This window comes from Suricata suricatta, chromosome 16 (assembly GCF_006229205.1).
Source record: "Suricata suricatta isolate VVHF042 chromosome 16, meerkat_22Aug2017_6uvM2_HiC, whole genome shotgun sequence".
Lineage (NCBI taxonomy): Eukaryota > Metazoa > Chordata > Mammalia > Carnivora > Herpestidae > Suricata > Suricata suricatta.
This window is the reverse complement of record NC_043715.1, coordinates 16,841,891-16,858,668: the sequence shown is the minus strand read 5'-3', so window position 1 is coordinate 16,858,668 and position 16,778 is coordinate 16,841,891. Positions and strand designations below refer to the sequence as shown.

The window sequence follows — 16,778 nt, the reverse complement described above, 5'->3', positions numbered from 1 at the left end:
GGGTGGCTCAGTCAGTTAAGCGTCCAACTCTTCATCTCCACTCAGGTCATGATCTCACGGTTTGTGAGTTTGAGCCCTACATTGGGCTCTGCCCTGATGGCAGGGAGCCTGCTTGGGATACTGTCTCTCCCTCGCTCTCTGCCCCTCCCCTACTCACGCATGTGTGCTTTCTCTATCAATAAATAAACGTTAAGAAAGAAAGAAGAAAAGGAAAAGAGGGGAAAGGAGGGACCTCGGGACTCCTGGCTGGCTCAGTCAGAAGAGCATGTGACACTTGATCTTGGGGTCATGAGTTTGAGCCCCACATTGGGTGTAGAGATTAATTAATTAATTGATTAATTGTAAATAAATAAGGGGACCAGTTAAGCAGAGGAATCCAGGTTGGCTGATAACAGCATCTGTTACTAATCAGAGTGGGCTGTATGTTTACAGGACAGAGTAGGCAGTGGGGAGAAGGTGTTACTTCTCACAACCTAACTATAAATTAGATTGCCTTGCCTTGACCCACCCCCTTTTTCCTTGCTGGCCATGTCCATCCCAAGCCCAGCATTTCCTTTCAAACGTGGTAATCCCTGGATTGGATTCCCACTTCCTTCTCCTGTCCAAATGATACTTGCACCTCTTCAGGCCCAGTACACAGCCTGCCTTGAAGCTTCTCTCCCTTTCCCAGGTTTTCCTGCTCTGAATGCCTGTGGTATCTCACTATGTATTGTTTCATATTGTGCTCTAATAAATAGCACATTTTAAAATAAACTGGAATGTATTCAAGGACTGCAGTGTTTTTCATTTGCTTTTTTTTTTTTTTTCTGCCACAGTACATCTGGTAAAGCCAGGTGCCTGGTAAATATCGAGTGTCATCTTACCTGGCCCATTCACATCCCTAATCTCAGAAAAATCTCCCACGTTTCAGCCCTTCCTTGTTCCTGCAGACCCAGCTGCAGTGTTGAGCAAGAATACGATACAGAGGAGCCAGTGGTATGTGTGGATGTGGTCATATTCCTCACTCAGTAGAAGAGACCACTCCTTCCTTCTCTAAAATTCAAATCTCTGTCAGGAAACCAGTGTTTAGTATGAATCAGGCACTTGCTGGACACTCGTGTTTTCAAGTAAAAAAAAGATAGAGTCTCCGCCCTCATAATGCTCGTGATCTAACTAGGAAGACAAGTATTAAATGGATTATTAGGTTTATTTGAATAATTGTGGATGTACAGAATGCTTGAAGACACGATAATGGGGATTGGCTCTCCAGTAGGGGATTGGAAGACTTCACTGAAGATCGGTTAACCAGCACCTGAAATATGAGACAGAATTAGCAAGGGAAAGATAGGTGGGAAGGTGGGGAGAGAATGATACCCTCCAGGAAATTGAAAGAACTCCAGTTCAGCTGTAGCTAAGCACATGGGGAGGACATAGAATAAGGCTGAAACTTTCTTTGCTGCTGTAATGAACTCAGCTCTGCCCTCATGTGTTTTCACACTGATTGCCTTTACCATATTTTACCATAGACATTTTTGAAGTCAAACCAGGGCACAGTGACACGGTTTAACAAGGCCTAGTAAGATAGGACTGTAATCAACCCATGAGTATCGGAACTGACTGAGGGGGATGGGGGATCTCAGCCAGCCTAGGTCCGGTGGGGTAGTGAGAGAGAAGTGATTGGACAGGGAAAGAAGCAGGAAAAGACCTTTGACCCAGAAATTCCAATTCTTACTGGCTATATTTACGCAAAGGAGTTATTGTAGTGACATTTGTAGTAGCAAAATACTGAAAATAATCCAAATGTCTACTAACAGGGACTGGTCCATTTATTTACTCACCAAACATTTTTTAAGCATCCACTCTATACTGGGCATATAACTGATCAAGACAGATCAAGTCCCTGTTCTCATGGAGCTCATGGTGGGGGAGCCAGAGAAACTAACAAGTAAGTGAATTGCAGATTATTGTTAGAAGTACAAGTACTTTTTATCTGAATCTGTTTGGTGCCTGAGTTCAGGGGGCAGGAATTTGGCCGTGAGAGATAGCTGTGCTTGGGAGAAGATTAACGTGGTAATGTGATGGAGAGTAAATTAGAGGGAGGTGCTAAGACAGATTTTCTGAGGGGGCTATGCTCAAGATGAGACCGAATCACTAGTAACTGTCAACCACGTGGAGATCCTAGGGGAAGAGGGAGAAACAAGCATAAAGGCCCAGGGTAGGAATAAGTTTGATGTATTCAGGGATCAGCAAGATGAGCCTGGCTAGAGCCCAGTAAGAGGTGGGGGGGGGGGGGGGGGGGGGGGGGGGGGGGGGGGGGGGGGGGGGGGGGGGGGGGGGGGTCGGTCTGAATCTTATCCTTAGCAGCATGGAATGCTGTTAGGTTGTAGTCAATGAATATGTTATGATACTTGTATGTGGAGTACTATGAAGCAATTCAAAGGGATAAGGTGAAATTATATGTATCACTATGAGAAGATCTCCAAGATACATAGTTAAATGCAAAACGCAAGCTATAGAACAATATGGAAGGTATTTCACAAAACAAGACTGTGTGTGTGTGTGAGTGAAACATGGAGAAGGGACTCTTACATGTATATACCAAACTGTTAACAGTCATTATTTCTTAGGAGCCTGGTGGGATTGGTGACAGGGGTGAAAGAGGGCTGTTGTTTTTACTCTCCCACTGTATTTGGATTTTCTAACAAAGGAAGTGCATGGGCAGTGAGGAATTGATGATTGTATGACAGGGCTTGGCTTTACAGGAAAACAGGACCGCTAATAGGGATATGGGATTGCAGGATGTGTTACCCCACATGACTTTCCTGCCTGCCACACTGGATCCTTTACAAAATTATATAAACAACTAGTATGCTTAACCCAATATTGCCCCCTCAGGATATCAAGTGTGTGGTCACTGTTCCTGATGACCCTACAGTATGTTCCCTGTGTTGCCATGGGAACATTTTTGGTATTGATCCCTAGTTGAACAGCAATGTAATCCTACAGGAATCTGTGACATTCAAAGATGTGGCTGTGGACTTCACCCAGGAAGAGTGGCACCACGTGGACCCTGCCCAGAGGCGCTTGTATAGGGATGTGATGCTGGAGAACTATAGCCACCTGGTTTCTCTTGGTAAGGACTGATTCAGTATCTTGCCTTCTGGCAGGTCTTTCCTTTCTCCATTGCTAAGGGTGTGGGGCTCATACATCAGGTGGCCGTGAGGAGGGTGTTCACGGTTAGAGCCTATTTTCTCTTTGGGACTCAGATTGACAGTTTTCTGAGCCTGTTCTTTAAGTGAAGTTCTTTCTTTTGCAGAACTGGAAATAGGTCATTTGATTGCATGACTCCTCAAGTTGCACCTTTTTTTCCTTCAGAGTTCCTGAACATCAAGGACTAGTACTGACTTATAGGAGGGGTCTTTGTCCACTTGCACAAACAACCAAATCTTGTGTTTACCCATGAGCAGGGTATCAAGTTTCCAAGCCAGAGGTGATCTTCAAATTGGAACAAGGAGAAGAGCCATGGATATCAGAGGGAGAAATCCAAAGACCTTTCTGTCCAGGTAAATGAGGGCGTCAGGCAGGCAGGAATGCCTGCAGACAGTGGCACAGCTGAGGGAGGGAGGAGCACTTCACATTGGTCCCTTGGGAGCTCTGGTACCTGCAGGACACCTTGAATCACCTCCTGGATGGCACTTCTGCCTGTCTCCCTTCTCCTCCTGCTGGCAGGCCTGAGAGGAGAACGGGCCCCTTTGTCCTACACAGAATACCATTTCTCCATACTGTGACTCCATTGCTGGGTTATTCTCTCCTCTGGTGTCCTCAGTCTCTCATCATTATTAGCAATCCCTTTTCTTATTCATTCAGTCATTAACTGAACTCCCCTGTCTTCTTTCACTTGCTGCTTTCACTGTCACTAGCCCCAGACTTATAGGAGATACACACAACCCTGATTCGCTGCCTTTTCATAACCTCCTTCAGACTTCTGTCTCCCTGACTGCGCTTCTACGACAGCTGTGAGGGGCGTAGCACCATCTTTCCATCCTGCCTGGAGGCCGGTTTGTGTCATCGCCTCTCCCGTGGTTCCTGGAGTACTGTCCTTTCCTGGTATCCTGGCTTGCTAAGTACTTCTTGCTTTAGGTCTTTGACTTTTCTTGGTTTTCCCTCTAAGCAAATCTGCCTTAAGGTGTCTGCTTTCCAGTTTCTTCCTCTTTCTTTCTCTGTTACCACCTTAAAAGGGCACCTGGCTTCTGGTGGTTACAGCTCTTGAATCTGTACTGCGGACTCAGAAATCATCCTTACTTGTACCCTGGTCACTTTTCCCCTTGTTTCAGGACTTCTCCTTGTAGAAGTCGCATGCAATTAAATATTTAAAGTCTAAATCATCATTTTACTACCTTGTCCATTAAAAACCACTAGATCTCTAGTCCCTCAGGCCAAACACCCCAGTCCCTTTAGTCATTTTCTTGCAATTCAGGTTATTTTCCTCCTAAACCAGGCCCCAAGTGGAGTTTACTGGAATTCCCAGTTGAAATTGTTCACACTGTGTTTTCTTTTGCAACCCATATTGGACTTTTTAAATCTTAGCTTTTTTGAGATATAATTGACATGCCAGAAAATTCACCTTTTAAAAGTTTACAGTATAATGGTTTTTCAGATATTTACTGAGTTATGCAGCCATCACCATTATCTAACTGCAGAACTTTTTCAGCACCCAAAAAGAAACTGTACCCACTAGCAATTATTCTCCATTTCCATCCCCTCTACCCCTGTACCCATTAATCTTTTTCTCTCAATAGATTACCATTTCTAGGGTATTTTATGTAAATGGAATCATGTAATATGTAGCCTTTTGTGATTGATTTCTTTCACTTAGTGTGAAACTTTCACAGTTCATTCATGTTGTAGCATGTTTTATTACCTCCTTACTTTGAATTGCTAAATAATAAGCCAGTGTATGGACATACCACATTTTGTTTCTCTATTCATCACTTGGTGGACCAAATTGGATTTTAACGTTTTATCTTCATAAACTGCTTGCCTCTGGTAAGCTCTTGCTGTCACTCCTGTACCTCATTATAGAAAATTGAAACTCCCACTCAATTTAAAGGTCACGTATCATACCTTCCAGTATTCTCTTTTTGTTCCCAATGAAACAAGTCCCACTTGGGTTGAACTTTTTAATGTTTTCTGTAAGTAGTGTACACTTTCCCTCATTGGATAATATTTTGTACCTATCCAAAGCAGTCAAGTCCTTAAGTTCAAGGCATCTATCCATAAGCCTAATATATATGAGTATATTTATTTTTTCCTTCCCTGCTCATAAGTACCATTTATATCATCTTTACCAAACAAACTCAGATTTAAAAATACACCATTTGATGGTTTTCCTTTTTTTTTTCTTCCTCAGATGATTGAGTCTTGTTTTGAGGATTTCAAGCTCTTGGAGAAAGAGTCTGTTATATGTCTGTGTGTTCTGTCTGTGTTGCAGAGCACATAGAAGGCAGTCAGGAATTATTTGATTACTTTGGAATATGGTTGGGGAGAGAACTTTCTCATTCATTCATATCAACAAGCATTTCTTGAGTGTCCCTCTGAGAAGTATTCTAAAAGAAATTAAAAGCATTTTCTGTCCTTGGGAAATTAGAATTGAATCTTATTCCAGGGTGAGGAATTTTTGGGGTTTAGGATCCTTCGTTGTTAGTTTTTTCCCTCCTAACATTTTACTATGAATATTTTCAAACATATGGAAAGTTGAAAAAATTAATACAGTGAACCCTGTATACCTACCACCAGGATTCTATAGTTGTTAAAACATTTTATTATATTTGCTTTATCACATATTCTTCGTCTATCAGTCAGTCTTTTTGATGCATTTCCAGTTAATTTGCTGACACGAGTACATTTCACCTCTACATATTTCATATGTATCATTAACTAGAGTTCAGTATTTATGGGTTTTTATAAGAAAAATGTAAATACAATAAGATATACAACTCTTCTAAGTACCGTACAGTTGACTTTGACAAATGCATTTACCCATCTAATCCAAATTCATTTCAGTATGGAACATTTCCATCACTCCAGAACCCTTTTTCCCCTCAGTTTTTAAAAGTTACTATTCTTAGAACCTAGAAGCTAGTTCTGTGCTATTAGTATTCTGAGGTTAAACAGCAGTTTAGAGATTGATTTATTAGGCAGAGTAGAATCCTTTCTGGTTAAGAGAGGTGAATAGTGTAGAACCAGAACTCAAAAAGGACTAAAACCACAGATCTAATTGTAAAGACAAGTACAGTTTGCCTCCTGAAATATTGCTTTATGTCAGCTTGTGAAGCACAGCTATTGATCTCCCACGTATGTCAAAGAATAATTTCAGTTACATCAGTGGCTGCAGGTTTTCTCTGCAGGATTTGAAGATTTGGAGCCTCAGAGGTCACTTTTAAAGGTATTGTGAAATGGCTGTATTAGGAAGACAGATTTGGGGATGATTTGTAGAATGGATAGGAAGCATGGAGAGCAGATAGGGTCTTGCAAGGCAGACCATGGTTTTTCTCCAGTTATATCTGTGCCTAACCTCCTCATGCTCACTTATTCCCTTGCTTCCTAACCAGTCCTCCTAGGTGGGCGTCCTCATTCTAGACTGGCCATACACTCGGGCTCTGCAACCTGCACTGTCACCTCTCTGTACTCTTCCTTTCCTTCATTGTGGGTCTTCTTTCCCAGTACCTGGATTAATTTCACTTAACTGACTGAGCCACCCAGGAGCCCTCCTGGATTAATTTCAAAACAAAATCACGAGTAGTTTATATCTCTTTCCTTTCCCCGTTCCTACTGTAGCAGTTTGTTTCAATAGAAGGGAATAGGGACTTTTGCACTTTGGATTTCTTTCAGACTGGAAGACCAGGCCTGAAGCCAAATCTTCACATCTGCAGCAGAGCATATCTGAAGGATCCAGTAGTGCAGATGGCTTTTCACGTGCCACATTTGAAAACACTTGGGATGTTAGTAACCAGTTAGAGAGGCACCATGAAAACTGGAAAAGATATCTGGGGCCAGATGCATCCACCCAGAAGAAAATAATCACCCCAGAGGAAACTTTTCAGCAAAATAAGTTTGGTGAAAAACCCAGACTGAACACGGTTCTGGTTACACAACTGAATGTTCCTTCAAGGCCTAGTGAATGTGATACACTTGGAAGCAATTTGGGACAGAATTCAGATATAATTAATCAGAGTAATATCCTTGCAAAAAAGAAACCTTATAAATGTGATAAATGCAGAAAAGCCTTTATTCATAGATCATCACTCACTAAACATGAGAAAACTCATAAAGGAGAGGGAACTTGCCCCAATGGTACAGATCAGGGAATTTATCCTGGAAAGAAACACCATGAATGTACTGACTGTGGGAAAACCTTCCTCTGGAAGACACAACTTACTGAGCATCAGAGAATTCACACTGGGGAGAAGCCCTTCGAATGTAATGTGTGTGGGAAGGCCTTCAGGCATAGCTCATCCCTTGGCCAGCATGAGAATGCTCATACGGGAGAGAAACCTTATCAGTGTAGTCTCTGTGGGAAAGCCTTCCAGCGCAGCTCCTCCCTTGTTCAACACCAGAGAATTCACACTGGAGAGAAACCCTATCGATGCAATTTATGCGGGAGATCTTTTAGGCATGGCACATCCCTCACTCAACATGAGGTCACGCATAGTGGAGAGAAACCCTTCCAATGTAAGGAGTGTGGGAAAGCCTTTAGTAGATGTTCTTCCCTTGTCCAGCATGAAAGGACTCATACAGGAGAGAAGCCTTTTGAATGTAGCATATGTGGCAGGGCTTTTGGTCAGAGCCCGTCCCTTTATAAACATATGAGGATTCATAAGAGAGGCAAACCTTACCAAAGCAATAACTACGGTGCAGATTTCAAGCACAGCTCATCTCTAAATCAAGATGAAAGTACTGTCAGTGAAGTGAAATCCTATCATTGTAATGACTGTGGGGAAGACTTCAGTCACTTCACTGACTTTACTGATCATCAGAGGATCCATACTGAACAGAACCCCTATGAATGTGAGCAGAACTTTAATCAGCAACCTATTTCTCATCCCGGAGAGAAACCCTATCAGTGTAATGTATGTGGAAAAGCTTTCAAAAGGAGTACAAGCTTCATAGAACATCACAGAATTCATACTGGAGAAAAACCCTATGAATGTAATGAATGCGGTGAAGCCTTCAGTCGACGCTCATCACTTACTCAGCATGAGAGGACCCACACTGGAGAGAAACCCTATGAATGTATTGACTGTGGGAAAGCCTTTAGTCAGAGTTCATCCCTCATTCAGCATGAGAGAACTCATACTGGAGAAAAACCCTATGAATGTAATGAATGTGGGCGAGCCTTTCGGAAAAAAACCAATCTGCATGATCATCAGAGAATTCATACTGGAGAAAAACCCTATGCTTGTAAGGAATGTGGGAAAAACTTCAGTAGAAGCTCAGCACTAACTAAACACCAGAGAATTCATACACGAAATAAACTGTAGAAGCCCTGCAATTAAGGAATGTGCAGGAAACTTTAGCTAAGATATTGTTCTTATTCAGTACCCGAAGATTCTTACTGGAGAGGAAACTTGAGAATGTAATGAATTTCTGTGTGTGTGTGTCTGTGTGTGTGCGTGCACGCGCGTGTGTGTGCACGTGTATGTGGTATGTGAAGAAAGCTCTATGCTAGTAGACCATGTATTTTAATAAATTGAAGGTACATTCTCAAATCTGATTACAGACTTTTGTAAAAACAGCTACAAGCATCACATATAACCAGTTGGAAATGATAAGCCTATGTATTGGACTTTATAAAGCTTTTAAATATGTTTATGCAGGAGATCATGAATTTTGAACAGTTTGACTTGTAACTGTTTACAGCCTTTTTTAATAAATAAAACTCCTGCAATAATGACCAAAACTTACTTTTAAAATTGCTTGACAACTGCGTTCATCTGCAGCTCTTCTGTTAAATTCATCACGGAAACCAGTTCCACCTCCAGGAATTCACCATTCAAAGAATGAGATCAACTGGTCCAACCACTTCATTGTATAGATGAAGAAACCAAAAGCCAAAGATGTGAAGTGGTTTGCACAGTGTGATACAGCTTGTGATGGCACAGCTGGGCGGAGAACTCCACTCTCCTGGATCTTTTGCCCTTTCAAAAAAAAAGATTCTTTTGCCTGGATTTTTCAGCGGTCTGCCCACTGAAAAGGTATTTTGGAATTCAGAGGGCTTTAAAGTAAGTTTTTAAATAAATCAGATGCACAAACATTTAATGAGCACTCAAGTTGGATACTTTGGGAATTCATAAAAGCATAAAAGGCAGCAAAATACATGCAAATGTGTCACAGGCCTATTTTAAACAGTTTGTTGGGGGCTTACATACCAGAATGTTAGCAAAAGCTGTGAATAGTTCAACTACTGGTGACTTTTTTTCCTTTTCCCAAGTGTAATATTTATGCTTCAAACTAACATACGTCAGTTTCATAGACCTGTTAAGTCCTCTTATTGTGCTTTTAATGAAATTCTCATGAAAAAACACTGCCCCAAACTTCCTGTATTGGATCAATGGGAAAACAACACAAAACTAAGAGGGAAAATTTTCCCTCAAATTAATTTTACTGTGGAGAAGTATGAATGTAATTACCCATTGTCATAAAATTTCTTTAAATCAGTTTAGGGAACTGATATAATGACCCATTTTATGTACCAAGGAAATATTTCATCCTAGAAAAAATGAACTTTTCTTAGTTCAGTGCTGCTCTTCCATTGGTAAAGCATAAGCTAAGCTTCCATAGCCCACTCTAAAACCTAATGTTTCCTCATGCCTCATGGGCTGTCCTAAAGGAATTTCCCTACCTTTGTTTGTTCATGGTGCCAACAGTGGAGAGAAATTTGGAAGAAACTGTGCACCTTGACCCCTTTCACACGAGAGCCTCTCCCCTTTTAAGATAATAAAATTTTCCCACCCTAATGAATCATGAGGTGGAGTGATATGGGTAGTGTCGATGGTAAACCTTCCTTACTGCCTTCTCTGCATGCCAACTGGCAGGATCCATCACCCTTGTCTCATCCTGGACAACATGAGGCGGCTCCCAAAGATTCTTCATAATTCTTTGCAGGAAAAGTGTGCATGGGGGCTGAAATGTGTGGTGTCTGGCCCAGTGAATCTATCACGAGTTGGATGAGACAGAAATCTGCCCTTCCAAGACATTAACTGTTAAAAACACCTTACTTGCGATGTTCCATGCTTGACACACACCCACAGTGCCAAGCCCGTGTGTTGTCTGATACGTGGTTTGACAATGAATGGGTGATTCTACGCAGACCCTCCCCTACTGAGTGCCTGCCATGCTTATCAGGAGCTTGTTTGCTGCTGATTGTTTGGGTATCCCCATAGGGAACTATTTGCAAGAATGACCTAAATTGTAACCAATTGAGTGCTATCTTACTTTTATGAAAGTTTATAAAGACTTGGTTCCAGAAGACTCAAAGAAAGCCACTGGTTTGTGTGTGGAGCTTGGCCTAGATCAACCAGTTTCTGAGTATCAGCACATCTTCACAGAAAGTGAAGGAGCCCAGAATGTTCATGGTTGATTGAGCAGAGGATTCTCTAGTTCCAGCCACCAGGCACCATGCACTAATGAACACCCGGCTTTCTAGGCCATATGAAATGCAACCTTGTAACATCATTGTATTATTTCAATAAATAGCCTTCTTAGTTGAACGGGAGTCAATTTCTTTTTCAGTTCTCAGAACATGGCTAAGATTAAAACTGTGGTGTGTCAAGGAGGGATTAACTGCTAGTCTCATCACAGGTGAGTTAATAATAGGTACCACTTACTGAATGTTTCCTACTAGAAAGAAATTGTGTGATATATTTCATAACCATCATTTCATTTAATCCTTACGACTCCTTGTTCTAGGTCTTATGGGAACTCTTGTCTTTGCCCAACATTTTCCTTTCTTTTATGACATCTCTGCTGTACTTACAGGAACATAAGTCAGGATATCCCTGGTGCTCAGTGATAGTTCCAGGGGGCAGACCTGTGACCTAGCTGAGCCAGAGTCCTTTGCCAGAAAATGTTCTAAATAGATTTGCCAGGGACACTTGTTTTGTGTTGCTAGGCTGGAAAGGTGAAGTTCTAGAACTGCCTAGAGCCCAATTCCTTACCAGAGAGAGGAGTTCTATTGCTGTAGGAGGGGATGCAGCTGACATGATGGTACTCTCATTTCTTTTCTCTTTTTTTAAAGGTTTTTTTTTCTTTTTAAGTTTGTTTATTTTGAGAGAGAGAGAGAGAGAGCAGGGGGGAGGGTGGACAGGGGCAGGGGAGAGAATCCCAAGCAGGCTCCACAATGTCCATGCACAGTCCAATGCGGGGTGTGATCTCACAAACCATGATATCCTGACTGGAGCCAAAACGAAGAGTCAGACACTTAACCAACTGAGCCAACTGGGCACCCTGGTACTCGTTTCTAATCCTGAGGTCCTATTGGACCTGGTTTAATTTCTGAAGCCCTTTCTGGAATTCAGTGGACTCCCTACTGTCAGTCCAATGAGTATCCTTTTTTGATTAAGCTAATTTGTCAGATTTCTGTTGTTTGCATTAAAGAAACCTAATACATGTATCCTTGTTTTCTAATGGGGGGTGGGAGGGCCAGAGAGTTAAAGTAATTCCCTAGTATTCCCCAGGTAGTATTTCCCGTGGAAGATTGAGGTTTTGAACCTAGGACTGACTGGCCTTTTACCTCTAACTCTGGTGTTCCCAGAGCCATGTTATGTTCAAGGAGCTGCAGATAACAGAGTATTGTTTTGGGAGAAGTGAGTGAAGGGTTATAGTGATAGGTTAGGTTGGAGACCAAACAGACAAAATGATGAAGGGCTTCGGAATGCTTTTCCTGACTACTTTAGTAGATTAAATTCCCTAAATTCACTCATAACCCTCATATATACCTTAATATATCAAGTTGTTATTCACATTTGCCTATACTACGGATAAATCTTGCCCATACTTAAACCACCATTTTTCATAAATATTAGTCTCAAGATCTCCTTAAGTCCCTTACTGCTGGGACACATTTGGATTGGTTTTGGTATTGGTTTTTATAATAATGACACTTAATACTTTTAACTTTTGAAGCACCCTTCTTGTTTTTTATAGAATTTCTTTCTTAAAATATCCAGGATGAGGTAGAATACCCAAAAATGGTTTTCTGGGTCTGAAATAAAAAAAATTTTCTGGGTCGTGTATAGGTTACTCTGTCAGAGGGTAGGAGACTCGTACGGGAATAAACTGGATACAATAGCGCAGGAGTAATAGCCCCAAATTGCAAAAGGGAACCAGGAGAAAACCACTCTCCCACTCCCGGGCCCTGGGTGTGTCTGGGGCAGGACCCCAGGGCAGGCATTATTTCTGTCCCAGCATCTAGTACACCTCTGCGGCAGCTCGGGAAGATAGGAAAACACTTCTCCAGTTATTAGACCTGCTGATGGTGGTGGTGCCTCGTTCTGTGTAGCTGCTGAACTAGTGAACTCTTACTCCGCTGGTGAGATGCAAATGTCACTTCAGGGAAGGTTCTGCTGCCCTCCTTCATCTAAATTGGTCATCCTCTTAAGTTTTCATGGATTACTGTTAATGTGCTTTATGTTACCATAGTTTGTATTTATGATTATTTGGTGGTCTCCCCACCCCCACCTCACACTAAATTGTGAGTTCTGGGAAGGCAGGGGCTCTTTCTATTTTTGGTAACTTTTTGTTCTCCTGCTCTTCACAATTGCAGGCACATAATAGGTACTTTTGTAATCTTACTAAATGAGCAATGGAATGGAGATCTGTAGTTAGGCAAAGAAGACTGTCTTATAAATGAAAAGGTGCTCAATCTTGCAATCAGAATTTTACAAAAGAAGACAATAAGATACTATATATTTTTTTAAGTTTGTTTATTTATTGGTGGGGGGCATGGGCAGAGAGAAGGAGACTGAATCCCAAGCAGTGTCCATGCTTTCAGCACAAAGCCCACGCCGGGCTCAATCCCATAAACTGAAATCATGACCTGAGCTGAAATCAAGAGTCGGATGCTTAACCAACTGAGCCATCCAGACACCCCAATAGGATACTGTTTCATACCCATTAGGCTGACAAAAATGTAGAAGTCTGGGAAAGGGGATAATGAGAATGTGTACACAGTGCTGGTGAGAGGATAAACATAATGGTTTGGGAGAGTAATTTGGTGATACCCAGTAAGAGTAAAGCTAAGCATACCTCATGGCCCAGCATTTCCACTATCAGGTATGTACCCTGGACTAGAAACCCCTGCGTGAGCACAAAGACATGCACAAGGATGCTTATTGCAGCAGTGTTTGCAATAGTAAAAATATGGACAGGATAAATGTCAGTAAGTGAATGGGTTAATAGGTTGTGGCATATAATTTAATACAGAAGTTTTAAATGAGGTAACCAGAGCATCTTCCCCCCCCCCCCAATTCTTGTTCTGCTTATACCACTCCTGTCCCTATGGAGCTAGATGGGACTGCCACAGTGACTAGCCCGACCTTAAATTCCTGGCTGCATTTTGGCAGTGCATGTGCATTTAGGAATTTGTCCATTTCTTCTAGGTTGTCCAGTTTGTTGGCATATAATTTTTCATAGTAATCTCTGATGATTGCTTTTATTTCTAAGGGATTACTTGTGATAAATTGATTTCATTGATCTGCTCGACTGTTTTTTTGGATTCTATATTGTTTATTTCTGCCCTGATCTTTATTATTTTTTTTTCTTCTGCTGAGTTTGGGGTGCTCTTGCTGCTTCCCTTCTAGTTCCAGTAGGTGCTCCATTAGATTTTGAATTTGCGCTTTTTCTAGCTTGTTGAGATTGGCCTGGATTGCAATATACTTTCCTCTTAGGACTGCCTTTGCTGCGTCCCAGACATTTTGGATTGTTGTATTTTCATTTTCATTTGTTTCCATATATTTTTTAATTTCTTCTCTAATTGCCTGATTAGCCCAATCATGCTGGCGAGGATGTGGAGAGACGGGCACCCTCCTACACGGTTGGTGGGAATGTAAACTGGTGCCGCCGCTCTGGAAAACAGTGTGGAGGTTCCTCAAAAAAACTATCCAAAGAAGTCCCTTATGACCCAGCAATAGCAGTGCTAGGGATTTACCCAAGGGATACAGAAGTGCTGATGCATAGGAGCACATGTACCCCAATGTTCATAGCAGCAATGTCAACAATAGCCAAAACATGGAAAGAGCCTAAATGTCCATCACCTGATGAGTGGATCAAGAAGATGTGGTATATATACACAATGGAGTACTACATGGCAATGAGAAAGAATGAAATCTGGCCATTTGTAGCAAAGTGGATGGACCTCGAGGGTGTCATGCTAAGCGAAATACGTCAGGCAGAGAAGGACAGATACCATATGTTTGCACTCATAGATCTAACAGGAAAACAGGAGAAACCTAATGGAGGACCAGGGGGAGGGGAAGAGGGAAAGACAGTGGGGAGAGAGACGGACGCAAAACTTGAGAGACCATTGAATACTGAGGGGTGAAGGGGGAGGGGGGAAAGAGGTGGTGGTGATGGAAGAGGGCACTTGTGGGGAAGAGCACAGGGTGTTGTATGGAAACTAATTTGACAATAAACCACTTTAAAAAAAAATTCCTGGCTGCAAACCTCAAGCATTTGTTTCTCTATTCCAATTGTTTGTCCCTGTCTCCTGAACTATGATTTTATAGCTTTTCTCAACCTCCAGCATTTCACCCAGTCTTCACTCAGCTGGAGGCCTTGTGTCCTAATTAACTGAGAGAAATAAAAGCAATTAGAAGGTAACTACTGTCACCTACGTAACTTGTCTTTGTGTTCTTCCTGTCCTTCCTGTTAATATGGGTGATGCTTGGTTCTCTTCTCTCCAGCTAACTTCTCTTCTCTTGTATTAGATCCTGTCCTTAAACTAGGACATTGCTCCTACAGGCGTCCTCTTTTCTGCATCTTTTCCCCCTTGTCTACTGATTCTTTCCCACTAACATGGGAATGTGTGGCATTTCTCATCTTAAGTATAAATTTGTAAATGTATGTACTGCATCTCCCTCCACCTGCCACTCCATCTCTTGCTTCACTTAAGAATATTCCAGTGCTCATGGTCTCCACTTCCTCTTCTTCCCTTCTCTCCTGCAACCCTCTCAATCAGGTCTTTGTTTCTGCTCTTGCTAAAGGGCACTAAAGCACTCCATGTAGCTAAATGCACTGGTCTTTTTTTCAGTCCTTTGACTTGACCTTTCAGCATTATTTGTTACAGTTTATCTCTTCCTCACCCTTTGACACATTTCTTTTGCTTGGCTTCTGCGTTATCACACTTTTCCTTATATTTTATTGACAGCTACTTCTCCCAGCCGTTTTCATTTCTTTCTTTAAACATGGGAATTCTAGGGCTCAATCTTTAGACTTCTTTCTCTATAGCCCCACTCATTGTGGCTTTCTCCATGTCTCACAGTTTTAAATATCCACTTGTTGGCAACTTTTAAGTTGCCAACAAGTTAGCCCAGGACTCTGTACTTGTGTAATCGACTGCATATGTGACATCCCTACTTGGATGTCTAAAATATCTTGAATTTAATGTGTCCAAAGATGAACTAACTCATGTTCTCTCCCTCCCAACCATATCATAATCATGTTCTTTCCTCAGTCTTTCCTTCTGGGGAAAGAACCCCATTTTTCTGATTGCTCAGTCCCCAAACCAGGGAACTGTTCTTGATTCTTTTCTTTTGCACCCCATATCCAAGCCTCAGCAAGTCCTGTATGCTCACTTGCAGGATATATGCGGATGACCATTTCTTTTTCCCTCTGCCACCCTACCCCAAGTCACCACCATCATCTATGGCCCAGATATTTGTAAAGGCCTATTGGTTTGCTTCCATCCTTGCCTCCCTGTGATTACAATTTAGCAGCTAGAGTAATACTGTGGTGATCAAAGATCAGGTCATTCATCTCCTTAAGCCCTCAAGCTTTTCATTTTACTGAATAAAAATTAAAAGCCGTACGCAGTATTGCTACCACCTGCTGCCCTGTATGATCTCTCTGACTCACGACGACTTCCTTACCACTGTTCTGGGTCCACTGACCCCCCTGCAGTAACTTACACAACAAGCTTACACCTCAGAGTCTGTACATTTGCTCTTCCCTTTCTTGGAGTCCATGTCCCCTGGTGTCACATGGTTTAGTCTCATCTCCTTCAAATATTTGCTTAAGGTTTTCTTAACAGCTTTAAAAAAAATTTTTTTTTATGTTTTTTAAATTTATTTTTTGAGAGACAGAGTGTGAGCAGAGGAGGGTCAGAGAGAGAAGGAGACAGAATCTGAAGCAGGTTCCAGGCTCTGAGCTAGCTGTCAGCACAGAGCCCGACTCAGGGCTTGAACCCACGAATGGTGAGATCATGACCTGAGCCGAAGCCAGATGCTCAACCGACTGAGCCACCCAAGGGCCCCTTAACAGCCCTTTTTTGACTACCCTATCAGCCTACCTCCTCCAGGGCATACCCCTTCTCCCTTCTCAGCTTTATTTTTTCCCATAATACCACCATCTCAATATTTTACTTTTCTTGTTTCTTATACGTCCTTCTCTAGAAGGTAAGCACCATGAAAGTAGGGGTGGGGGGAAGGACGGGAAGAGGAGACAAACTTTACTGAAGCATAACAAGAAGAAATGTGCACAAATAGCAAGTGAACAGTGTGGTGATAGAGGGTAGCCATGTTTGT

General features: G+C 42.0%; 1 protein-coding gene and 1 long non-coding RNA gene across 2 annotated transcripts in view; one reads left to right on the top strand and one right to left on the bottom strand.

Moving 5' to 3' along the window:
- The window catches only part of ZFP90 (ZFP90 zinc finger protein), a 35,853-nt gene extending 26,915 nt beyond the window's left edge, over window positions 1-8,938 (top strand). The window contains exons 3-5 of the mRNA XM_029925352.1: window positions 2,986-3,112; window positions 3,447-3,542; window positions 6,871-8,938. Coding sequence (XP_029781212.1) covers window positions 2,986-3,112; window positions 3,447-3,542; window positions 6,871-8,519 — 1,872 coding nt within the window. The 3' untranslated portion in view covers window positions 8,520-8,938. The remainder of the gene's footprint in view (window positions 1-2,985; window positions 3,113-3,446; window positions 3,543-6,870) is intronic.
- Window positions 1,168-11,093, bottom strand: LOC115280452. The gene is made up of 2 exons (XR_003903779.1): window positions 11,015-11,093; window positions 1,168-1,291 (listed from the first exon to the last, which is right to left on the bottom strand). It is a non-coding gene; the product is annotated as an uncharacterized LOC115280452 (long non-coding RNA).
- Between the last annotated feature and the right edge of the window lie 5,685 nt (window positions 11,094-16,778).